The sequence below is a fragment of the Saccopteryx bilineata genome, chromosome 5, assembly GCF_036850765.1.
Source record: "Saccopteryx bilineata isolate mSacBil1 chromosome 5, mSacBil1_pri_phased_curated, whole genome shotgun sequence".
In the NCBI taxonomy this organism is placed as follows: domain Eukaryota; kingdom Metazoa; phylum Chordata; class Mammalia; order Chiroptera; family Emballonuridae; genus Saccopteryx; species Saccopteryx bilineata.
In genome coordinates this window covers 72,052,241-72,079,163 of record NC_089494.1, presented here as the reverse complement: position 1 = coordinate 72,079,163, position 26,923 = coordinate 72,052,241, and the positions used below count along the sequence as shown (strand labels likewise).

General features: G+C 39.3%; 1 protein-coding gene across 11 annotated transcripts in view; it reads right to left on the bottom strand.

Moving 5' to 3' along the window:
- The window catches only part of COBLL1 (cordon-bleu WH2 repeat protein like 1), a 193,415-nt gene that overhangs the window by 156,842 nt on the left and 9,650 nt on the right, over window positions 1–26,923 (bottom strand). For 7 of the 11 annotated variants that reach the window (XM_066278961.1, XM_066278957.1, XM_066278953.1 and 4 more), the window contains exon 3: window positions 23,548–23,648. The exons of 3 other annotated variants lie outside the window; for them this stretch is intronic. In XM_066278961.1, the coding sequence (XP_066135058.1) occupies window positions 23,548–23,648 (101 nt within the window). Of the gene's footprint in view, window positions 1–17,446; window positions 17,548–23,547; window positions 23,649–26,923 lie in introns of those variants that run through there. One more of the 11 variants, XM_066278963.1, reaches the window with a different exon arrangement.

Sequence of the window (26,923 nt, the reverse complement as noted above, 5' to 3'; positions counted from 1 at the left end):
CAACTCATATAAGAAACTAGATTAATGAAGTGTGGAACACTTTAATACCTCCCAATTGTGAATTTCTGTTTTACAGACAAAATTAAAAGCATTATATATATGACATTTTTCATATCACTATTCTATCAAACACATTTCAATGAATTAACTAGCCTACTATACTGTAGCATTTATCATCTTTGCAGAGAAGTGGCTAAGGCATATATTATCCCTTTCTTAAGTTTTATAATCTACTTAGTTTCCGTGTATTAATTATCTATTTATATTCTAAAATAAAATACTAAAGATAAATTTCATTTAAACAGAAAAATATCTTCATGAAAAGGTGAACAAGCCCTGGCCGGTTGGCTCAGTGGTAGAGCGTCGGCCTGGCGTGCAGGAGTCTCGGGTTCCTTCCCGGCCAGGGCACACAGGAGAAGCGCCCATCTGCTTCTCCACCCCTCCCCTTCTCTTTCCTCTCTGTCTCTCTCTTCCCCTCCTGCAGCCAGGGCTCCATTGGAGCAAAGTTGGCCCAGGCGCTGGGGATGGCTCCTTGGCCTCTGCCTCAGGTGCTAGAATGGCTCTGGTTGCAACAGAGCAACACCCCAGATGGGCAGAGCATCGCCCCGTGGTGGGCATGCTGGGTGGATCCCGGTTGGGCGAATGTGGGAGTCTGTCTGCCTGCCTCCCCGTTTCCAACTTCAGAAAAATACAAAAAAAAAAAAAAAAAAGGTGAACAAACATTTTATAATACTAGAGGCAGTGGTAGACTAGTGGTTAAGTAAATGTGAACAGGTCCACACTGCTGCTCCCAAATCCCTCTCTCTGCCTGAATTTCTCCATTTGTGAAACAAGTATCTTAGCACCCACCTCTGTCTTGCTATAAAAATAAAATACATGTTAAGCTCTTAGTGCAATGCCTAGTTTATACTAAGCACTTAATAATTGTTAGTTGATTTTTACATTAAGAAGCAGGACCAAGATTTATTCTAATATAGAATGAAACTTATAAAAAGAAAGCCATTATTAAGTATTACCCATTGTATACCAAGATAGAACCAGTCTTTTTTGTTTCTTTTTCTTTGCATGAGAGAGAGAGAGAGACAAAGACAGGAAGGGAGAGTGATAAGAAGCATCAATTTGTTATTGTGGCACTTTAGTTGTTCACTGATTGCTACCTCATACATGCTTTGACCGGGGGCTCTGGCCAAGCCAATGACCCCTTGCTCAAGCCAGTGACCTTGGGCTCAAGCCTGTGACCATAGGGTCACGTCTATGATCCCACACTCATGCCAGTGACCCCGTGCTCAAGCTAGTGAACCTGAGCTCACGGCAGATGAGCCTGTGCTCAAGCTAGCAACTTTGGGGTTTCAAACCTGGGTCATCAGTGTCCCAGATCAACACTCTATCCACTGTGCTCACTCCCTGGTAGGCAAGAGCAGTCTTTTTTGTATTTTCCCCATAAATATGGCATAACCAAATAAAGTTCATTAATAAAATTCATCAAATAAATTAGAGCTTGATTATTTACCTCACCAAAAATTTCTCCATTGCTTTCTTTAAATAGCAACTTCTTTCAGTACATAGACCAAAAATTAAATTTCCTAATTTTAAAAAACTGACTTTTAAACAACTTTTCCAGAATTATATTTTAAAAAGTAACATATACTTCTAATTGTGATTCTATACATATATCATCAAATGGATTGATGTAGATGGAAATGTTAAATTTAACACAGTACACATATTCACTGTATTCAGTTGCTACTTTCAATCTAGTTTTTCAGCACAGCTAAACAAAGCAATCTCTTAAAGAAAATCCATACTGTCATATGACATCATTTAATCAGCAATAAAGATTTTGTAGACATGCACTTATTTTAAAAACTGGATAAACAACCTTGTACCTTCAAAAGAAGTCAGGGGGGTAACCAAATGTTACAAAATCATCAAGTCAAACAGGGCACTCAAGAAGCTTATTGGCGAGAAAAGATTTTTATCTAGAATCATGGTTGTTCAGTTTAGCTACTGAAATAGAACAGCATTATTCCTGTTATGCAACTGACTCCCATCATCCGAATGGAACATTGAGGATGTTATTTTTCTTTGCCTGACTGCAGGGCTGGTAGCCCTTTCAAGCATCAACAAGTTGTAAAAAATCATGAGCTAATTATTAAATAAAAACATTTCCATCCCTCTTAAAATAAGAAATGAAAAAGCAGCAAACTAAACAGAACTTCCAATTTCAAGTCCAATGGTTACTCTCCAACATCACAACTGAACTTATGTTGCTGGAACCCCTCAAGTTGTTTACAAGAAAACTGTAGTGGTCAACCTGAAAAATTCAGTACTACCTTTTTTATATAATCACATGGTTGTTTTGAGTCCTTTTATGAAAAAGTAACAGAGGAAAAGAAGTGGGTGCTAAGGTTTTAGGGTCCTACTATGGTATGCTTTACACACCCATACAAAATGTGTCTTAACCCCTATTTTATAGGAAACAGAGGCTCTGAGAGGTTAACTAACTTTCCTAAGCTTATCCAATAAAAAACTGGCACATCTTTGATTCAGACCTAAGTCTGTGTGGCAAAGTCAGAATATGCAGATGAAATAAGTTTTTAGAAGTTTTAGAAAACTAATCTCTAAAGAAAGTATTTTACATAGTACACATTAAAATCATAGATATTTTAAATGTGTGTGTGATAGTAGTAAAGTACCAAGTATGATCTTGGGGAAGTTCCTCATTGTCTCAGGTTTTTGCTTTTGTTTCCCATCTGATACATAAGGACAAAGAGTAATTCTTACACAAGGTTGTCATAGAGACCAAGTGCTCTAATATGTTTAAAACACTTAGCATAAGACCTAGCATCTAATAAGGCCTACACAAATGTTGACCAATTTTTGTATTATTAGCCTTGTTGTCATATGTAAAATTAAAAGGTCTTTATTCTCTGCTAGGTCTTCAACTGAGATGTCTCTGAGAAAGTCATTGAGTCTGTCTTATCCTCAGTTGTAATAGAGAATTTGGAATACAGTAAGTGCTCAACAAAAGTTCATTGAATATATAACATCTAGTAATTTTCCATTCACTTTTTTATCTCAATGTATAACTATTGATAGACAATAAAATAAGGTATCTCTTTTGCTAATCTTTGTTTTTCCCACAATGATGCCTTGATTCAAAAGTCCTCTGAGCACAACAGATTCTTCACATGAAGTCCTACCCGGTTAAAAAGAAAAAGGGGAAAAAAATAAGAAAACCCCAAACTTCCTTACATCATGTAAAGAAAAACTAGGCAGACAGATAATGCAAAAATTATCTCAGTTCACAGCTCTTCCTTCACTTGAAAGTAAATCATCCCCTTCTCTAGAAAACTGTATAAATTCTCATTGTCCTCTGAAATCTTCTACCACCCTCCACCAGGTTCTCTTCATCACCAGCCCTCTAATCATACAACTGGAAGAAAGAGCCAAAATAAATTCATTCTGTGTGTGCGTCCATCGACTATCAATGATATACATGTCTTTAGACTAATATTTACATTTTTACTTTTTTTCTCTTATTTATTATTCAACTTAATAGGTTAATATACCTTGTTGACATCTTAAGCATCCATAAATTGATAAGCACTAGTTTGGAGAAGGGCACATACCGATAGCATTTTCTCTACTGTAAGCTGATTTGAAGATGAACTAGATTTCACCTCTGTAGCAGGAAGGTGGGGTCAGAAATGCATACTTCCCAAATGCTCAGGTAAAACAGAAAAAATCATGATAAAAAATGTGGGCTTTGCCTGACCAGGCAATGGCACAGTGGATAGAGTGTCAGACTGGGATGCAGAGGACCCAGGTTCAAAACCCCAAGGTCACTGGCTTGAGCACAGGCTCACCAGCTTGGGCATAGGGTCACTGGCTTGAGCATGGGATCGCAGAAATAACCCCATGGTCACTGGCTTGAGCCCAAAGGTCATTTACTGGCTTGAAGCCCAAGGTTGCTGGCTTGAGCCCAAGGTCACTAGCTTGAGCAAGGGGTGACTCACTCTGCTGTAACACCCCATCAAGGCACATATGAGAAAGCAATCAATGAACAACTAAGGTGCTGCAATAAAGAATTGATGTTTCTCATCTCTCTCCCTTACTGTCAGTCCCTGTTTCTCTCTCTCTTCTCTCTCTCTCTTTCTCTCTCTCTCTCTCTCTCTCTCACACACACACACACACACACACACACACACACGACCTGTGTTGTGTTGGCACAGTGGATCAAGTGTTGACTTGGAACACTGAGGTCACCGGTTTGAAAACTTGGTTTTGCCTGATCAAGGCACATATGGGAATTGATGCTCCTCTTCCCTTCAATCTCTCTCTCTAAAAATGAAAAAAATAACATCAAAAAAAAAAGGGGGGGGCCTTGGCTGGTTGGCTCAGCGGTGGGGCGTCGGCCTGGCGTGCGGGGGACCCGGGTTCGATTCCCGGCCAGGGCACATAGGAGAAGCGCCCATTTGCTTCTCCACTCCCCCTCCTTCCTCTCTGTCTCTCTCTTCCCCTCCTGCAGCCAAGGCTCCATTGGAGCAGGGATGGCCCAGGCACTGGGGATGGCTCCTTGGCCTCTGTCCCAGGCACTAGAGTGGCTCTGGTCGCGGCAGAGTGACACCCCGGAGGGGCAGAGCATAGCCCCCTGGTGGGCAGAGCTTTGCCCCTGGTGGGCGTGCCGGGTGGATCCCGGTCGGGCGCATGCGGGAGTCTGTCTGACTGTTTCTCCCCATTTCCAGCTTCAGAAAAATACAAAAAAAAAAAAAAAAAATGTGGGCTTTGGAATCATACAGACCAAACCTGAAAACTGGTTCTCTCTCTTAATCTCAGTTTAAAAAAAAAATAAAAACTGTATTAGCCTCAGCATTTCCTACTGTATAAAAAGAACTAATAATACATGGACCCCATGAGGTTGTTGGGAGGATTAGTTGAGAAAGTATAAGTGAATATACTTTGTCACAGTTCTTGGTATTAATATTAAGAAATAATAAGAATTATGATCTATTTTCAAGCAATATTCAAACAAAGCCTTAGTAGCTACCCTAACTAAAGGTCCAAGGGGAGTGTTTCCATTCCCAAAACTTTCCTTTTCACCCAGTTTCAAGCATTCACTCTGAGGCCGCTGACATGTACAAGAGGAAAAAAAGGACTGGAAGAAATAGACTACTACTTGAAAAACACAAGTTTTTCCATTATGCCTCTCTTTGAAAAAGTTTCTTACACCATCAAAATCCTAATATAGACAGAGCAATTATTGAAAACCGACATAGACAAAACATGTGAACAAATGCTACTATAGATAAAGAGAGGAATACATCTCTCTAGAAGCTAACAACTTCGAAAGAAAACTTACAAAAAAACAAGATAGGAGACAGTGCATGCTGACAAAGAGTTAGAGGCTAAGTACCATGAAAGCAAAAGGAAAGAAAAAGAAGTATCTGGTTCAAGGATCTATAAAAGGTTCAAGAAGAAAGTATAATTTGGAACCAGGCCTTGAAAAATGTGCCGATTCCTCAGGGCAGTGAGTTAGGCCAGTAAAATTCCACACTGAGGAAACAGTAGTCAAAAGCAAGGAGGTTGAAATTCTCTGTATTCAAAAGATGCCAGTCTGCCTCCCAAGCCTGAAAAAGAAATATGTGGAGATGGTAGAGATGAGGCGAGAAAGGAAAGTTAGGACTAGGCATCCACGCATTCCCAATGCCAGTTAGAGTCTGGCCTTTATTATACAGGCTCAAAAACTTTTGGGGAGGAGAGCAGGCCAAGTCTGATATGAACTGACTTATGGTTTGGAAATATCCCTGTAGTATATTAAATCTAAAAAAATAAAACATAGGGTCAAGAAGAGGCTATCAAAATAGCCCAGGCCTAAACTAGAAAATCAAGAAATGGAAATTTTAAAAAATAAGAAATTCTAGTTTAAGATCCCACAGGATTTAACAATTTATAATCCTTATGCTATACCAATTTTCCTCTCAGAGTAAAAGCCAATAACAGTTTGAATGGGGGCGGGACAAAAAGGGTTGACCAGCATGTGTAACCAAAAGTGAAAATAATCCCCTATAACATACTAAGTATAGGTTCAATATTGATTATAAGGAGTATCTATAGTATAATAAAGGGATATAATCTAGTGGGTAAACCATGATAGCCTTAAGGCACTTGTGGTATGTATAGCAGTAAGGTTGAAGATGTTGTCAAGGTTCCCAGTGGGTCTCTCTGACTCATAGCAGGCTCACAGCTGGTTACAAAGGCCACAGAAATCCAGGCCACAGGAGGAAAGATTAGCTAGCCAGGGAGTCAGGACCCAGCCAAATTACCCAGAAGTTGAGGGCAGGACTCTAGAGAGGCATCAGAAAACTCCATGGGCTCAGAGGGGAAGACTTGGGAATATGGATGTTGAGAGCACACTTAACGAGAGAGCTTCAGGTAATAAGAATAATTCTATGCCACAGCCATTGGTGAAAGAGGCTTTGTAGGGATTAACTAATCAACTTTGGTTGAAAGTCTTTAATATTGAGAAAGGCTGAATAGGACTAAAACTGTGTTATCTGAATATAAACTCATAACACAAATGTTTCTCTGAATTTCTAACCTAAATTCCTAATCTGATATGAGTGTAATGGCATATGTTAAAATCAAAAAGAAAGACCTGAAGACCTTTCACCAACTGATAAAGTATTTTTCTCCAAAACCAAGACAAGACTTTTTTAAAAAGGTCTTTCAGTCCACCATACTCTTAGGAGAACTTGCACAATTGGGCCCAGATTCACCTGTAGTGTCCCCTGCTCCTGCCCAGCCCATACACTATACTCACACTGGACTATTCCACATTCTTCAAGATTCAGGGCACTCGGGTATGTTTATGCCTTCATTTATAATATCTGCGTCCTCTTCTGGCTTGGCAAACCCATTCATCCTTCAAGTCACCTTCCCTGTGGGATGTCTGGTGCCTTCAAGCAGAACTAATCACCGAGGGAGATCTTCCAGCATTTTCTACATTCCTCACCTAGGGTAGGGTACTTGTCCTTGAATATCAGCTCCAGCATTCTCTTTCACGAACACTTGGGACTCTTACAGCTACCCATTTCTGCCTTTAGCCCCAGTCTTGCCATCACATCATTTGACTATTTCTACCACCCAACTGTGAACTGTTCCTCAGTCATATCTACATCTGATTCATCACTTTATGCCCACTAATTAACCCAGTTCCTGGCACACTGTAATTCATCAATATGTCAGTAAATTAATATTTTTCTAGATTCCCAAGAATAATGGATAAGGTTTTATGTATTTATTCACTTTTCCATCATGTTAACCTCTATCATTTGAATGAAGACATTAATCCTCATTTCACTTGCATATTCTAGTTTTCCTTTCCTCAGTTTTCTTAGAAATATGCTATGTTAGATATTTTTAAACTAGAGAGATATGACAGAAATTTTAATCTCATTTAATATAACAATGGAATTGTAATAATTTAATCCCAAACATATTGTTATGATGGAATTTAGGGGGGAAGCAACCCAAATGCCCATCAATATATTAGTGGATAAAAAGGCTGTGGCACATGTTGGGCAGATAAAATGTATTATGCTCACTTTGTTAAAGACGGCGCCGCTGCCCACGTGGAGGCCATTGCCCAGGTGATATTAATGTGTGTCTCTGTGGGCAGGCAGGATCCTTGTAGCCTGGGGCTTGGTTTGGGGATTAAGCCTTTCCCACCCTTTTTGATGTTGGGTGGTACAATCCAATCATGCCTCAGAGAAGTGACTTTGTATTAGAGACTTCTCTATTTTGTATATTGGATTAGAGGTTGTGAAGCTACAATATAAAATGGGGACGGAGCGGGAGCTTGTTCTCTTGGTTCCTGGGATGATTAGCATGAGAGAGAAGAGGGAGCAGAGCAGAGAGCAGAAAGAGGCCATGTGGCCAGGAGAAGCAGCCAAGATGGCGGAGTGCTGAGTGAGATGCCAGTTTGTGTAGTGTTTGTATCTGGGATAAGGAAGGAGATGGGGAACTGAGGAGAATAAGGCTGTGAGCTAGAAACCTTTGATTCTAGGAAACTCGGATAAGTCAGTAGCTTTGTGAGCACTGAATGTGAGTGGGTTTTGGAGCCCAGTGTGTATTTTTACTTGTCCGCCGGGTGCAAGCTAGAATTAAAGACGATGGCCCATCAGTTTTTGGCTCCGTTGTTTCTTTACCGACTGTCTGAATCTAATGCGAACCTGCATAGGCCAGGAGGCTGCTGTGATAGTGGCCCTGGCTGCTGGCTTTACAGCACAGAATAAGTGCTGGCAAGGATGTGGAGAAAGAGGAACCCTCCTGCACTGCTGGTGGGAATACAGACTGGTGCAGCCTCTGTGGAAAACAGTATGGAGATTCCTCAAAAAATTAAAAATCGAACTGCCTTTTGACCCAGTTACCCACTGTTAGGAATATACCCCAAGAACACCATAGTACTGTTCCAGAAGAAGAAATGCACCCCCATGTTTATGGCAGCATTGTTCACAATAGCAAACATCTGGAAACAGCCCAAGTGTCCATCAGAGAACAAGTGGATTAAAAAGCTTTGGTACATATATACTATGGAATACTCAGCCATAAGAAATGATGACATTGGATCATTTACAATAACAGGGATGGACCTTGATAATATTATACGGAGTGAAATAAGTAAATCAGAAAAAACTAAGAAGTATATGAACCCATACATAGATGGGACATAAAAATGAGAATCAGAGACATGGACAAAAATGTGATGGTAACAGGGGGTGGGGTTGGGGGGGTGGGGAGGGGGCGAGGAAGGAGAGAGAGGGGGTGGGGGAAAGGGAGGGGCACAAAGAAAACCAGATAAAAGGTGATGGAAGACAATTTGACTTTGGGTGAGGGGTATGCAGCATAATCAAATGTCAAAATAATCTGGAGATGTTTTCTCAGAACATATGTACCCTGATTTATCAATGTCACTGCATTAAAATTAATTAAAATAAGATTTTAAAAAACAGGGGGAAAAAAAGGCTGTGGTATATTTACACAATGGAATACTACTCAGCAATACAAAAGAATGAAATCTTACTTTTGCAATGCCATGGATGGAATGAAAGGGAATTATGTTAAGTGAAATAGGTCAGACAGAAGACAAATACCATATAATTTCACTTATATGTGTATTCTGAAGAACAAAATAAAAAAACAAGCAAATTAGAAACAAACTCATAGATACAAATAACAGACCGACAGTTGTCAGAAGGGAGAGGTTGGGGGACTGGGTAAAAAATTTACAAAAGGTTAAGTGTGGGGCAGATAAAATATATTATGCTTACTTTGTTAAAGATGGCGCTGCCCATGTGGAGGCCCATCGCCCAGGTGATGGTACTAGTTGCTCTTCTTGCTTGGGATGGGCATGTTTATATTAATGTGTGTTGGGGGCAGGCTGTGGGCAGACAGGATCCTTGTAGCCTGGGGCTTGGTTTTGGGACTAAGCCTTTCCCACCCTTTTGATGTGAGGTGGTGCACTCCCATGAGGAATCCCATTATGCCTCAGAGAAGTGCCTCTGTATCCGAGACTTCCTTGTTTATATATTGGATTAAAGGTTTTGGTTTCTACACTATAAAGTAGCGCAGACCGGGAGTTTGTTCTCTCAGTTCCTGAAATTAAAGGGAGAGCAGAGAGAGGCCATGTGGAGGAGAGGAGAAGCAGCCAAGATGGTGGAGTGCTGAGGGAGAAGCCAGTTTGTGCAGAGTTTGTGCAGGGAGAAGGAAGGAGATGGGGAACAGAGGTCAATAAGTCTGGTGAGCTAGAAACCTTTGAGCTAGAACCCACCAGTTCTTGGCTCAATTGTTTCTTTACCAACTGTCCGAATCCAATGCGAACCTGCATGGGCCAGGCGGCTGTGATGGTGGCCGTGGATACTGGCTTTACATGAAGGAATTTGAAGTATAAATTGATAGTTATTGAAAAATTACAGAGAGGTAAATTACAGCATAAGAAATATAGTCAATATGATAATGTGGACAAAAAGGGGCCACATGCTGAACCTGACAAACTCCCGAAGGCCTGCATTCGGCCCTGCAAACTCAGAGACCTAAAATACCCACACAGGATACTCTGAAATTAAAACTCTAACTAAAAGCAGTTCATGGTTGTCTGACCAGGCGGTGGCACAGTGGATAGAGTGTCAGACTGGGACCCAGGTTCCAAACCCCGAGGTCACCAGCTTGAGCACAGGGTCGCTGGCTTAAACGTGGGATCATGGACATGATCCCATGGTTGCTGGTTTGAGCCCAAGGTCGCTGACTTGAGCAAGGGGTCACTTACTCTGCTGTAGCCCCCCCTTCCCATCAAAGCACATATGAGAAAGCAATCAATGAACAGCTAAGGTGCCGCAACGAAGAACTGATGCTTCTTATCCTTCTCCCTTCCTATCTGCCTGTCCCTTTGACTCACTGTCAAAAAAAAAAAAAAAGGCAGTTCAGGGTGGGTAGTCAAGTTCTAGGGAGGTATATTTCTCTAACAAAGGTCAATGCTCATCCTAATCGAGCCTGTTTCTTGTCTTTTTCATTTACAGTAATGTTCCTGATAACATGCCTTGGAAATATAAGGGTGATCATCTTTTCCCAACCCTTCAGGGCAGGCATCCCACCAGAGCAGGAGCCAACAAGTGCCCTCATTGTTACTATTCACCCGTTAAAATTAACTTAACTAGGCCCTGGCCGGTTGGCTCAGTGGTAGAGCGTCGGCCTGGCATGAGGGGGACCCGGGTTCGATTCCCGGCCAGGGCACATAGGAGAAGCGCCCATTTGCTTCTCCACCCCCCCCCCTTCCTCTCTGTCTCTCTCTTCCCCTCCCGCAGCCAAGGCTCCATTGGAGCAAGGATGGCCCGGGCGCTGGGGATGGCTCCTTCGCCTCTGCCCCAGGCACTAGAGTGGCTCTGGTCGCGGCAGAGCGACGCCCCAGAGGGGCAGAGCATTGCCCCTGGTGGGCGTGCCGGGTGGATCCCGGTCGGGCGCATGCGGGAGTCTGTCTGACTGTCTCTCCCCGTTTCCAGCTTCAGAAAAATACAAAAAAAATAATAATAATTTAACTATGTTATGCCTGCCTGTGTAAAAGAAGTTTCAGTATATACAGTTTTACTTTTCATCCACTCTCCGAGATCCCCTCTGCACACTTCACTTCCTCCCGCCTCCCTAATCCATCACCAGTCAATTTCATGTGACCCTCTTATGTCTTCCCCTTTGATTCTAATGTATAAAATAAGTGGTAAAACCGCCAATTTCTGGAGCATTTTCTCAATCTGTTGAAACTTTCCTTCCTGGCAATTGTTGACAGTTTGGCTCAAATAAACTCATAAAAATTCTTACAGGTTTGGAAGTTTCTCACATTGACAATAACTCTGTATGCTGTCAGGTGGATACTTGACACATCGGGTAAACCACTGTGTAAAGGACACGATTTTCTAACCACTATGCTGTACAGCTGACACTAATACAGAATAATATTGAAAAATTAAAAAATTATTTTTAAAATAATTAAAAATAAAATACAAGGTCAGCATTAAAAGAAAAAGATGGAATTCAAGGATTTCAATAATAATAAGCTATTGTGTCTGTTCACTTAAAAAGTGCAAACCTGAACAAAACTTAAAGTGTTTATTCTTACCATCCCAAACATAGAATTTTTATGTCCTCGGTATCACATATTATCTAAGACCCATCAAAACCATTAACACCCCTTAATTTCCAGACCTTGCCCTCGATTCCCCTAGACACCACACTAGTATTCATATTGTGCACTAGTTCAGCCCTTGCTTATCAGAAAGCAATCTGAAACATAATAGCTACTCAGCATTCTAAACCCTTTGTTTATGATATAGATAATTCTCATAACAGCCCATATTACAGATGATGATATCTAGACTTAAATATGTAAGTAACAACCAAAATTACACTGGAGTAAAAGGCTAAAGTGGGATTTTATACTGTGTGACTCCCAAGCTCTCTCCATCCACTGCCCCAGTAGTTAGTTCTCAGCCTTTCCCCAGTATCAGGAGTACCTGGAGGGCTTACCCACAGACTGCTGGGTGCACCTCAGTCTTTCCAATGAAGTAAATCTGGAGTGGATCTGTGAATTTGTATTTCTACCAAGATCCCAGTTGATATTGATACTGCTGATCAGGGACCACACTTTGCAAACCACTGCATTTGGTAACAATAACAAGTTATTTAATTGAAGACATCTGGTTAATTCAGCAGTTCTCAAGATATTTTGCTCTTGACACCTATGAAGCCACACTTTCCTAACAGTAAAATCCTGTGTTCTGTGACAGATAGGTGAGACATCAGGGGAAGAAAATAGTGCTGGGGACATGTTTCTGAAAGAGAAAATTTAATAGAGTAGCCATACCAACTCCCTAAAAATTTATACGGAAAGTGAACCCAAGCAATCAATTCTCATTCCTAATTCTAAATTCAACATAGAGCCTGACCTGTGGTGGCGCAGTGGATAAAGCGTCGCCCTGGAAATGCTGAGGTTGCCGGTTCAAAACCCTGGGCTTGCCTAGTCAAGGCACATATGGGAGTTGATGCTTCCAGCTCCTCCCCCCCCCCCTTCTCTCTCTCTGTCTCTCCTCTCTCTCTGTCTCTCCCTCTCCTCTCTAAAATGAATAAAAAAAAAAAAAAAACTCCTTAAAAAAATAAATAAATAAATAAATAAATTCAACATAGAAAAACAAATGCCTGGGAGCAGTCTGGAGACTTTCTTAAAAAAATAAAAAAACGTTTTTTTAAATTTTGACCCCCACTTGATCTTTAAAACACACCATAGAGAAACAGACTACAAGTAAAAATTTTGGATTAATAGAAAAGCAGAAGAATCAATGGAGCTGAATGGAAAGCCCACTAACACATGAATGAAAATAAATTTATTATATCATAAGGGTGGCATTTCAAAGCAGTGCGAAAAGATCACTGTTCAATAGATAATGTGAGGCAATTGTATTTTTCATAAATTTAGACCCTATCTCATACTACAAAATAATAAACTTGTTTATGTCAAATATTCAAGCTATCATAAATTAAGGAAATATTTTAAACACTTAAAATGTACATGCATTTCTAAGACAGACAAAGAAAAACACATGCAAAGTCTCTAAAATAATATGAAACTTAAATGCTAAAAATGACAAAACTGGGGAAGTTTTTAGAGCATAAGACATAAAAACATGAGCTGTGTATATTAAGAGCAAGGTACATATTAAGAGTATTTTACAAAATCATAAGATGAATATAGAAATTTAAAAGGTATGAAGTGAACTTTTAAGAGAAAAGAGAATAAAACTAAACATTTTAAGAGTTTCTCAACCATCATAAATGATCTAAGAAATGTAAATTTAAAATAATCATAATCATTTTACCTTACTGACTGAAAACCATTAGGGTTTGACAATGTTGAAAGTGATCGTTTTTTTAATCAAACCGAAAACTGAAAAATGCAATGAAGGCTTCGCAATGTCAGGAAATGTGCGCAAGTGTCAAGCACAAAGTGAATATTACGTAGAGAAGGAAACAATTGTTTAGAAACTTGATGTTTCTACTGTTTATGATCCAAGAAGCCAGGTTTTTGCTGACTCTCATTTAAAGTACATCCTGGACTTTAAAAGATGAAAAATTAAAAAAGTATTTTTGTTTAGTTATTGCAAAGGGGATTGTGGGAGGGAGGAACAGCATACTTTGCCCTAGATTTTGTTTTTTTAACTTTATAAACTCTCTATTGAGAACAATTTAATGCAAAGAGCATAATGATGTTACTTTTATAAAATATACTAGTACTGTCTGGACACTCAATAATGCTGGACAAATTTTTAAAATCGTCTACTTCTCTGAAATCACAAAATAGTAATTTGTAATGTGTTCATACCATAACAGCTATTTCCAATGACAACACCTGAATTTATTAGAAAACACACCAGGCCCTGTCTGGTTGGCTCAGCGGTAGAGCGTCGGCCTGGCGTGCGGAGGACCGGGGTTCGATTCCCGACCAGGGCACATAGGAGAAGCGCCCATTTGCTTCTCCACCCCCACCCCTTCCTTCCTCTCTCTCTCTTCCCCTCCCGCAGCCGAGGCTCCATTGGAGCAAAGATGGCCCGGGCGCTGGGGATGGCTCCTTGGCCTCTGCCCCAGGCGCTAGAGTGGCTCTGGTCGCGGCAGAGCGACGCCCCAGAGGGGCAGAGCATCGCCCCCTGGTGGGCAGAGCGTCGCCCCTGGTGGGCATGCCAGGTGGATCCCGGTCGGGCGCATGCGGGAGTCTGTCTGACTGTCTCTCTCCGTTTCCAGCTTCAGAAAGATACAAAAAAAAAAAAAGAAAACACACCAGTTTAACATGTGAGCACACTATAGTGAGATACCCTCTGCATGATCATCAAACCTTCTTTATCCATCACCTTGAGGGTTCTCAACAATTTTCATTAGTTTATGACCAGCAGTAACATAGTTGGGATACCTTACTGAGAAAAAAAAAATGCAGATGTTTGCCTTATGACCAAAGTAATAATTTGCCTTCCTTTCAGCAACGGCATTGACAATTTTTAACTGGGTGAGTATCCATGTGGAAATGAATCTGGCCTGACATGTCGAAGGCACCAACAAGCTAGATGAGACAGAGCACCTTCAGGCAGATGTCACCTCATGCTCTATATACCCAAGAGGATTTTTGCTGTCAAGAGAACTAACCTCATCAAGGATTGAGAAAGGAAATGCATAACCTACTCAACAGAAATCACTTTTAACACATATATTATCAACCAATGATTTTGAAGTGGTTCTTATCTTACATATCATTTTTAATGTAAAGGGGCTACTTCAAGTTTACAGAGGTGAAACGTATGTGGCCACACAGTGAGAGGTTCTCAATCTGTATTCTGCTACTCTAGTTTCCTGAAAATGGGGTGCACACAAGCCATGGATAGGGAAGGCACAAAATAAAAAAATCTGGTTTTCTCATACATGAGGGAACTGCCTTGTAGTCTCAAAGGTAAGGTCTTTTCATTAGGAGCCACTACCAACAACGGTCAGTGAGAGAACATATTTGGTTAGCTGGTTATTTTCTTTCCTAGAGGAAAAAGGAATAAAGTTGACAATATACACATTGTGTGTTCATTATCTCCACATCTTACCGGGTAGAGCCTTTTCTAATGACTGTAAAAGGGCCAGAAAACCTGCTTACAGTGAATCACATTCCATGAACTAATGAGTTACAAAACAGCATTATTTAGATTTGGAAAACAGTGACCCTTAACCAAATATCAACTACTGATTTACTAAATAGAAATTGAGAGTAGGCAACTTAAACCAATCTTGTAAACTTTTCATATGGCTGATGTTCAAAACTTTGATAATTTAGCTACAGATATTTAATAGTTAAATTAAAATTAGAGTCAATGAGTTTTATTACTGTATCAATATTTTATGGTTTTAAATATAAATACTTCCAATTAATCCTAGCCATGAGCCTATGAGTAAGATACACCTTTTTTTTTTTTTTTAGCTGGAGAGAGAGAGAGAGAGAGAGAGGGTCAGACAGGGACAGAGAGACAGAAAGAGAGATAAAGAACCATCAACTACTTGCGTATTTTAGTTGTTCATTGACTGCTTTCTTATATGTGCCTTGATGTGGGGGTAGAGGGCTCCAGTCTGGCCAGTGACCCCTTACTCAAGCCAGTGACCATGGGGTCACATCTATGATCCCGCAACCTGAGGGTTTCGAACCTGGGTCCTCAGCACCCAAAGTCAATGCTCTATCCACTGTACTATCGCCTGGTCAGGCGAGATATACATCTTTATTTTCAGGAAAAAAAAAAAAAAGAAAACAGATACAAAGAGGTTAAATAATTTGTGCAAAATTTTCGAACTGTTCACCTGGCTGAGCCAAAATTAAACACCAGTTCTCCCTGAAACGCCAAGCCTATCTGTGACCCTCAGACAATTCCCAGTGCTTCTTTTTTTTTTAAATTTTTTTTTTATTTTTTATTTATTCATTTTAGAGAGGAGAGGGGGAGAGAGAGAGAGAGAGAGAGAGAGAGAGAGAGAGAGAGAGGAGAGACAGAGAGAGAGAAGGGGGGAGGAGCTGGAAGCATCAACTCCCATATGTGCCTTGACCAGGCAAGCCCAGGGTTTCGAACCAGTGACCTCAGCATTTCCAGGTCAACGCTCTATCCACTGCGCCACCACAGGTCAGGCCCCCAGTGCTTCTTGATTGTCACTTCCCAGAGACAGGTCCTGAGTTTAAGGCAATAAAGGTGACTTCTAGAGTCTGGTCAGATGAATAACCACCAGTTTCCTGATGGCAAACTGGCAGCTCTGCCCCCGGCCCAGCGAGGTGGGGTCCTGGGAGTCCCAGGCACAGAAGGGTTAGGTCACGGCCAACCACCTCTTGCTGCCATTGCAATGATTCTCAAGCCTCCTGGGCTGCTGGATATTCCCTTCCGGAATTTTCCCTTTGGCAACTCACCGGACCTTGCAATGCACTGCCCCCAATGAGGGCAGCATTCTCCAGTCTTGCCATAGATAAGCCCAGCCTAAGAAAGATAGTTTTGATACTTAGTGCTGGCTAAGTAAAGTCAGCGCTAGCAACCTCCCATAGTCCAATGAGAAGAGGTAATCTCAGGGAAAAGGTGTTGGGGGTAAGGAAAGGGCACATATACATATTTACAAATTCTATATTCGCATAAACATCTGGAAAGGTTCATTAAGACACCTGAGAAACAAGACATAATGGTAACCAAGACCAAAAAAAAAAAAAAAAAAGTACTTGAAGCTGCATAGTAATTGGCAGTTCAGAGATTTGAACTGTCCTTATTGTAAAACAGAGAGTATTGTTTATATTGCTTTGGACGTTGTTCAAAGATACGTATTTTTAATAAGATTGAATCACGTTTTCATTCCAGCCACAGTGATTTTATTCAGTAAATATAATTTCCATGTACTGTATGGTAATATTTTCAATACAACTAGCTTGCCAGGGTCCAGCCCAGTACCTGACACATAGTTAGCTTTCAATAAATATCTGTTGAAAGAAAAAGAAAAACCAGTGAACCATTGATTCTTTCAGGAAGAGTTCTTGTTATTCTTGTTGTTACAATGGGTTATCTATTAACTTCAAACCCAATCCTCCCCAACTAATCCAAGTTTAAAACTCCTCCTTCCAAATCCATACCTGTGCCCAAGCCCAGCTTCTTCACCCCTCAAGAAAGCATGAGACTCACAGCCCTCTTACTCACCTTGACCACAACAAAGATTAATAACCAGAACTCCCCGGGGGTTCAGGCTTTCCCAGGGTTTCTGGGAGGAGACCACGCCTGGCCTGGGGACCACACAGGCTGCATGTGAGGAAATGCCTACTTCCACAGTAGGCAATCACACACACAAACACCTAACTTCTCACCTCATTCTAATAGCTGACTACTATTTCCCCTCAAGAAAATCCTTTTCTTCTCCATGTCTCTCCCTGATGGCAAGTCACAGAGCCATCGCAGATTTCTCTGACACTTTCAATGGCTTTCACAGTTTCCAGCTCTAAGGAACCCTGGGGTGGTTTCCTCACTGCTGCAGACTCTGCCGTCTTTCACCCAAACCTAAAACTCAGTCTCTCCCATGGTTAATGATTGTACTGGAAACAGTCTAAATGTTTAACAACCAGGTGAAAAGTTAAAAAACCAAACAGACACACAAATACACATATGGTTTGTTATACAATTTCAAAAATCATTTTTAAATAAATTTTTTAGATTTCACTTTTATTCATTTTAGAGGAGAGAGAGAGAGAGAGAGAGAGAGAGAGAGAGAGAAAGGGGAGAGGGGCAGGAAGCATCAACTCCCATATCTGCCTTGACAGGCAAGCCCAAGGTTTTGAACCTGCAACCTCAGTGTTCAGGGTCGATGCCTTATCCACTGGGGTACCACAGGTCAGGTGAGTTTTAAATAACTGAAATAGCCTATAATATGATCCTGAAGAACATAAAAATAGTATATGTAGTTTAAGTCGAAATGCTTACTTAAATGTCTTAAAAGGATACAGTCTATCCACTGCATTACCTAAACTATGTATATCTGAAACACTATTGGTTTAAAAAAAAAAGTCAGTGTTTTGATAAATAAATTTCAAAAATGTTAACTTTCCATATGTCCATTTTAGAAGCCCATTATGCATATAAGCACATTAAAACCTCAGAGACCTTAAGAGAAGGGTTTAAGTTTAAGAAAAGAGTTTGATTCCCGGCCAGGGCACACAGGAGAAGCGCCCATTTGCTTCTCCACCCCTCCACCGCGCTTTCCTCTCTGTCTCTCTCTTCCCCTCCCGCAGCCAAGGCTCCATTGGAGCAGAGATGGCCCGGGCGCTGGGCATGGCTCTGTGGCCTCTGCCTCAGGCGCTAGAGTGGCTCTGGTCGCAATATGGCAACGCCCAGGATGGGCAGAGCATCGCCCCCTGGGGGGCAGAGCACCGCCCCTGGTGGGCGTGCCGGGTGGATCCCGGTCGGGCACATGCGGGAGTCTGTCTGACTGTCTCTCCCTGTTTCCAGCTTCAGAAAAATGAAAAAAAAAAAAAAAAAAGAAAAGAGTTTATTTTGTTTAACCCAGACTTTCCCCAAAAAATTATTTGACCATGGAAGTTGCTTTTACAAAAAAATATGTTAATGTGTACCTTATTCAGAATGCACTTTAGTAAATGCTAAAATGCAAATCATATATCGACAATTGTTATCACCCAGTAGTCTAGACAATGATTATTTCTCCTTGTAATTTCTATTACTTTCAAATATTTGGTGATAAGCCTATCAATTTTGTAATCAGAAAAAAACAAAATAAAAACAGCCAAAATAAAAGTGTTTAGTCCTATTTAATGTCACTCATACTATTAATATGTTGACTTTGCCATATTTGACAATTTTGGGAGAGTGAGGGAAGGTGACCCAAATGCAAAGTGGTCAAGGCAAACGGATTTCAAATGACATCCGGGTTCCATTCTTAGTTCTTCTGTCTCTGCCTGGCCATGTGACGCTGGACAAGTTACACTCTAAGCTTCAGTTTCCTCTTCTGAAGAACCTGAACAACTGCATTTACTTTACAGAGTGGTGACTGATTATAAAACGCAGTAGCGTGTGTCACACATTTAAAGCCATACCTGGTGAGTAGTCAGTGTTCAATAAATGCTCCCTGCTTATTAGAAGCTATACAAACCACCACCCAGTCTTCTTAAATTATTGTGACCCAGATACTTTTAATTAATGGATATTTGAACGAATTTATAAATGTTTATTCAACCTTTGAAGCAATTAAGTCTCCATATCATTTTACATACTCTCTAATAAAACACTATTTAAAAGTAAATTTACTTACACCTTCATGCTCAAAAAAATTTCCAAGTGTGGAATCTGTGCACAGATGTTTGAAATTTTTCATAATGCTACTAAGTAGAGCTTAATTATGTTTAGACATTTTGAATTAGTTTTTTGTTTTGAATATGGAAAATACTTCAAAAAATTAAACCTAGGAAAACATAAATAAGTGAAACTAGTTAACTGTATTCTCTCTAATAAAGGCTTTCAGTCAAGGGTGTGTAAGGTTAATTTTCAGTTGCCACCAAATAGTCACAGCTTTATACAACCTGGGACAAATTGCTGCCCACTCACCTCCCCTGATGTTAAGGATGAAGGAGTCAGGAGTTACAGATATTCCTCTTTCTTTTATCAATAACAAAAATTAGTTTCTACACTGCCACTTAATTCTATAGCATTTATGGTAAAATGCAACTCAATTTCTTATTTACAAGATGTTGAAGATCTGATTTTAATCTACATATTAAAAAAAGAAGTTCCCTTCAACATATGATAGCCTATGACAAGAACAGTCTCTTTTGAATAGTAATGTTGTGTCTGACATTACAACTAGAAATGATCGATGAATATCAGTCTTAACAAAAATCAAAGAAATACAGTTAGAGTTTCTCTCATAGTACAGAGAAGAGAAGTGAAATAATTAAAGATAAGGCAATTTCCACAATGGGGAAAGTGAGAAAACAATCAGGATTACAATCATGGTGATAGCATATTCCTAATTTCAGAGGGGGCGTTTTTCTCTTCGAAAAAGAAATGTGATTTGCATTAAGATTAGTACCCATTTTGTATCCAGCGTTCCAAGAACAATTCCGCTGCATCTGGCACAGGGACATTCACAATGGACTAGTGAAGAAAACCAACTCCATCTTCCACTTCCTAGAAGAGGAAAATGAGAACGGGGTGTGTTCCCTCACTCCTTTTCCAATTAGGATAATAAACATGCCAGCATTACAAAAGGCTGTCTTCTAACAAAGCAGGTAATGTTTAAAATTCAACAAATATAAACTGAATTCCTGCTATGTGCTGGTGTTACTTCCACACTTTCCTTCTGTGTAACCATCTTTTTCCACCACAAAGGAAACTCAGGGTCAATAAGGAGAAAAAAAGTACCTAAGCCAGTGAATGGCAGAGCAGTGATTCAATTCCAGTTTCTGTCTCCAAATCCATTGTGCACCAGCTGCCTGTTGAGTGCTATTCTGACCCCTGGCTGTACCAGTTTTATTTGAAACCAAAACCAATGCTGTTAAATGCCCGAGAGCCAAGTATACTGGTTCAGCTAAGGTAGACACAGCAGAGTTAAATGGAGATTGTTGGGCTCCCTCAAAATACTTTCTGAAATGCTGTATCACCTGATGATACATTAAATAATCTTTTTTGTTTGTTTTATTCTGATGAATTCTCATGTAATTTCTTATTTTAGGACAATGTAAAATGCCAACTTGTTGCCAAAAAACATTCTTAGAAAAACAAACAAACTTGTTTTCTATTATCATATGAGAGGATTCGTTCTGAAGTGTAACTCTCAAAAAAAAAATTGGGAAGAAGCATTCATACTAATTATTCTTTCCTAAGTATCTACTGGACAATCTAATTTCTCTCACTAATGCTATCTCTAAATTCTCAATCTCTTTCAGGAGCTGGGAGAAAATACCCTTTATTATTTGGTCTCGTTCTTTGGCCATTATGTTCACATCAAAAGGCTAATTTCCTATACCAATAGAAGAATCAAAACGCAGGAGTCTTGACAATTCAGATTTCAGGATGTTGATGCAAATGAGAATTCTTATGCACAAGTTAACAAATAAGTGCTTCATTCTCAAAACCTGTAACTTATTCTATAAATTACATGTTACTCTGCTATCATTATTTAAACAGGAATATTTAGGCTGTAAATTTTAATATAGCACATATGTCCTGTTAAACAACCCTACCTAGGATGACCAAATGTTCTGTTTTCTCTAAGGTTGAAATGGAAATGGTATTACTTAGAATTTTTACTTGCACTAGCAAAGAAAAGTATATTTATTTTCTAAGCACTACTGCAGAGAATAATGTTAAAAAAGAATCTCAAACCAAGAATGCAATGTTATAATAGAGTGCTGAAAGATTTCCTACAACCCCTTTAATGGTGCCTTTGATGGTAGCTTAATTTATTGGGTAATGGCTGTAAAGATGAATGTTAAATAGTCAGCTTGATACTATGCATAAGCAAGCTTTGACCATTCCAGAGGACAAGTATTTTGCTAGTCTGCATCGCCAGGCCTAACCTCTTGCTCAAGTTCACACAAATCCAAATAATACCTATCCAATAACTAATCATCACGCATCTAGGTATGAGCAGTAAATTAAATTAAACCCAGCAGCATACACAAAATGAGTTAAGAATATGGCCCCCGTTATTTTAGGGTTTCACCATCCAGGTAATTTAATCAAACATACCAGGAAAGGCTATTATTAGCACAGCAGATTGTAAAATGACCACTTAATAGCAAAAGGGAAAGAGGAGAAAAATAAATCCAAGCATCCATCAATTGGGGACTGGTTATATAAATCATCGCCTAGCCAGTAGAGGTGTAGTGGATAGAGCATCAACCTGGGTCACTGAGATCTGACGTATGAAACCCCAAGGTCACCAGCTTGAGCATGGGCTCATCCAGCTTGAGCACAGGGTCACCGACTTGAGCATGGGATCATCAACATAATCCCATGACCACTGGCTTGAACCCAAGGTCACTTGCTTGAAGCCTCTCCCCCCATGTCAATGCACGTATGAGAAGCAATCAATGAACAACTAAAATGCCGCAACTACAAGTTGATGCTTCTCGTCTCTCCCCTTTCCTGTCTGTCTATCTCTGTCTCTGTCTCTCTCTCTCAATCTCTAAAAAGAAAAAAAATCATGGTTCATCCCTACAAAGACATAATACGCAGCTGGGGTGGGTGGGGAAGAGCCCATATGTAATTAGGTGGAATAATTATCAAGTTATAGTCTTAAGTAAAAATGGAAGGTGCAAAACAGATTTACCTGTATAGAAGAGGCAGAAAATACATCATTTGCTCCTGATTTTAAGGAGATGCACTGTCCAATAAGGTAACAGACAGGTCATTTAAAGACTCTTCAGTGCAAAGATAGGCTAGTGTGATTAAGAAATTTAATTTATATTTTATGTAATTAATTTAAATTTCAAAGATGACAGTGTAAAATATTTCCTGTTAAAGACAACTTCCTTGTTTTGTAGAACTTCAGTCAGGCTAACCATTCCATCATTTAGATTGAATTTTTTAGCGTAGGACTTAGAAAAAATTAAATTGCATTTGTGGTTCACATTACATTATCATTGAACATCACGGGTATAAAGTATCCTATCAGAAATTGTCAGAACTGGCAACACAGATTGCCTCTAGGAGAAAAATTGGGTAGCAGGAACCAAGGGGCTGGGAGGAGATCTCTATTTTGTAATTTTTCTCTTTTAAATTTTGTGCCATTTGAATACATTTCCTATTTTAAAAGAATGAATCATGGATGTGACCTATAAACACCACTGTAAAGAACTATCTTTAGGATAATTATCCATTTAATTTGGATGGATGCTCTCCCCAAAAAAACAGTATGGTACTTTTGAAGAGGTTATATGTGGTCTTTGACAGAAAATGGTTTCTAATAACCTAAGATCACAGAAGTATTTCACAAACTAGAGGTACCAGTTACCAACTGAACATGAGATTAAAGCCTTCAAACCTCAAACTGCCAGTTCAGTGCCAGCACAGTCTACCATTTAGCACCACTGCCTTTTCCACCATCAGAGACTGTTCTGATTTTCATTTTCCACTCATTGAATATATTTTGCCCGTTTTCTTGTTCCTCTCTTCATCTACAAGCCCAAGAAAAAAATTAATTTTCTCTACAATTCCATTTGGCACAGTATGCATCTACCTGGCTAACCAAAGAAGGAAAAATACCAGGAATATTCTCCCTTCACAATTTATGAAATTATATTTTTTCCATGAAGCAATAGTGTCAAAACATAAGCTGAACCAAAGAATTCTATGAAAGGGAGTAAATATTATATGCCCAACCAAGATACATTTAATACATTTATATACAAAACAAAGTATCAAATTGTATATGTACAGTTGGGTATTATATACGCACCTTTTTAAGTTAAAGCATCTAGCTGCTCTCTGTGAATAGGTATACTGGGCAGGAACAAACGACGACGGGAAGAAACCACTCCCATATCTGGAACAACACTTCTGTGAAAATTAAATGACCCTTTGACACTTCCTGTAGGAGTTTTGCAGCCAACTCTATAATAACTGAATCATGAACACCTGAGAGGAATGGGAACTGCCTCAGACCACTAAATACAGATGCATCCTTTAAGACAGTGACCCTGTCTCCTTCCTCCTATTAAAGCAGTGCTACTTGACTATCCAGCATAAAAGAAACAAGAAACAAAGGATTGCTCCTCTATCTCACACTTCCTCTTTGCACATAACTTGCATCCACTTTAGCACAAAGGAGAAAATATATTCAGTGGGTCTTATAATTATTTTAACTACTGTTGACTTAATCCGTGGAGAAACAAAGGCACATTCAACACCAGCAAGTGGCAGGGTGGTAGCCATTTTCAGATTTAGCAACTCAATTTCCTGTTTTTCCAGCACATCTGAATTGATACACAACCGTAGCAGCTGTAAAAGCTGAGGCTCCTCGCTCACAACTCCCCTTGGACTCAACTCACTTTCATTTCTCCAGAAATAATAGCATGTGTGCAGTTTGTCCTCACCATTTATCCCTCCCCCCCTTTACCCTCTTCTACCTCTCCTTACCCCTCTTTCCCTCTGGTAAACACCATCCTCTTATCAGTGTCTAATCTTTTCTTTTTTTTGGCTCAATCCTTTCACATCGTTCACCCAGTCCCACAATCTTCCTTGCCTCTGATACCTACCTCTCAGTCTCTTCTCTGTATCCGTAAGTCAGTTTCTATGTTGTTTGTTAATTTTGTTCATTAGGTTCCATATACAAGTGAAATCCTACGGTACTTTTCTTCCTCTGATTGGCTTATTTCACAAAGCATAATACTCTCCAGATCCATTCATGCTGTTGCACAAGGTAACACTTCCTTCTTTTTTACATCTGAGTCCTGTTCCATTGTGTAAATGTACCACAGGTTTTTTTATCCTCTCATCTACTGATGGGCACTTGGGCTGCTTCCAAATCTGCAATGAACATAGGGGTACCTACAGTCTTTGGAGTTAGTGTTTCGGGTTTCTTCAGATATATTCCCAGAAGTGGAATTGCTGGGTCATAAGGCAGTTCCACTTTTAATTTTTTGAGGTAACTGCATACTGCTTTCTACAGTGACTGCACCAATCTGCATTCCCATCAACAGCGCACTAGTTTTGTTTTCTGCATATCCTCGGCTACACTTGTTTGTTGACTTATTGATAATAGCCATTTCGACAGGTGTGAGGTGATATCTTCTAGTGGTCTTAATCTGTATTTCTCTGATGATTAGTGATACTGAGCAGCTTTTCATATATCTGCTGAGTGTCTTTTCATGTCTATTGGCCATCTGTATGTCTTCTTCAGAGAAGTGTCTATTTAGGGTTTTTTGCCCATTTTTAATTGGATTTTTTTGTGTGTGTTGAATTTTATAAATTCTTTATAAATTTTGAATATTAATCTCTTATTACATGCATCACTGGCAATTTAGTGGAGTCTCTTTCCACTTCCTTTGCTGTGCAAAACGTTTTTAGTTGTAGTCTCATTTTTTTATTTTTTTATTTTTATTTTTTTTAAATAGTTGACACACATAGTTTTATTCATTTATTTATTTATTCATTTTTAAAGAGGAGAGAGAGAGGGTGAGAGACAGAGAGAGAGAGAGAAGGGGGGAGGAGCAGGAAGCATCAACTCCCATATGTGCCTTGACCAGGCAAGCCTAGGGTTTTGAACTGGCGACCTTAGCATTTCCAGGTCGACGCGTTATCCACTGCGCCACCACAGGTCAGGCCCATTTTTTTATTTTTTATTTTGCTTCTCTCGTCCAAGGAGATATATCAGAAAAAAAAATATTACTACAAAAAATATCTGAGATTTTACTGCCTATAATTTCTTCTAGGATTTTTGTGGTTTTGAGTCTAACATTTAAGTCTTTAATTCATTTTGAATTTATTCTTCTGTATGGTGTAATATGCAGTCAGATTTCATTGTTTTGCATGTATCTGTCCAATTTTCCAACACCATTTATTAAATAGAAAATCTTTATCCTATTATATACTTTTGCCTCCTTTATCAAGTTGTAATTAGCCATAAAGATGTGGTTGATTTATGAGCTCTCTATTCTGTTCCTTTGATCTATATCCCAGTAATACATTTTGATTACTATGGACTTGTAGTATAGTTTGGTATCACATAGATGATTCCTCCAAATTTGTTCTCTTTCTCAAGATTGCTTTGGCTATTCAAAGTCTTTTATGGTTCTGTAAAAATTTTGGAATATTTCTTCCAGTTCTTTGAAATAAATCATTGGTATCTTGATAGGAATTGCAGTGAATCTACAGCTTCCTTTGGGTAATATGGATATTTTAATTATGTTAATTCTACCTACCCATTAACAGAGTATATTCACCCACATGTTTGTGTCTTTATTTCTCTCTTCAATGTCTTATAATTTTCCAAGTACAGGTCTTCTATTCAATATATACTTGGTTAAACTTACTCCTATTTTATTTTTTGATGCAATTGTGGGAGGATTTTCTCAGTTTCCTTTTCTGATAATTCATTATTGGTGTACACAAATGCTACAGATTTCTGGATATTTATTTTGTATCCTGCTACTTTACTGAATTCATTTATCAGCTCTAGTAGTTTTTGGTGGAATCTTTAGGATTCTTTTTATACAATACATCATCTGCAAATAATGACAATTTTACATTTTCCTTTCCAATCTGTATGCTTTTGTTTCTTCTTCTTGTCTGATTGCTGTGGCTTGGACTTATAATACTAAGTTACATAAGAATGGTAAAAGTTCCCAGTCTTAAGGAAAACACTTTTAGGTTTTGCTCATTGAGTATGATGCTGGCTGTAAGTTTCTCAATATGATCTTTATTACATTGAGATATGTTCTTTCTGTTCCCACTTTGCTGAGAGTTTTTATCATATATGGTACTGAATTTCATCAAATGCTTTTTCTGCATCTGTTGATATCAACATGTGATTTTTATCCTTCCTTTTGTTTATGTGGAGTATCACATTTATTGATTTACAGATATTGTACCAACCTTGCACATGGAAAAAATGCTGCTTGATCATAGTGTATGACCTAATATATTGCTAGAATTGGTTTGCTAAAATTCTGTTGAGGATTTTAGCATCTATGTTTACTAGAGATGTTGGCCTATAATTTTCTTTCTCTGTTGTATCTTTATCTGGTTTTGGAATTATGATAATGCTGGACTTGTAAAATGAGCTTGGGAGCCTTCCTTCTTCTTGAATTTTTGGGAATAGTTTGAAAAGGTTA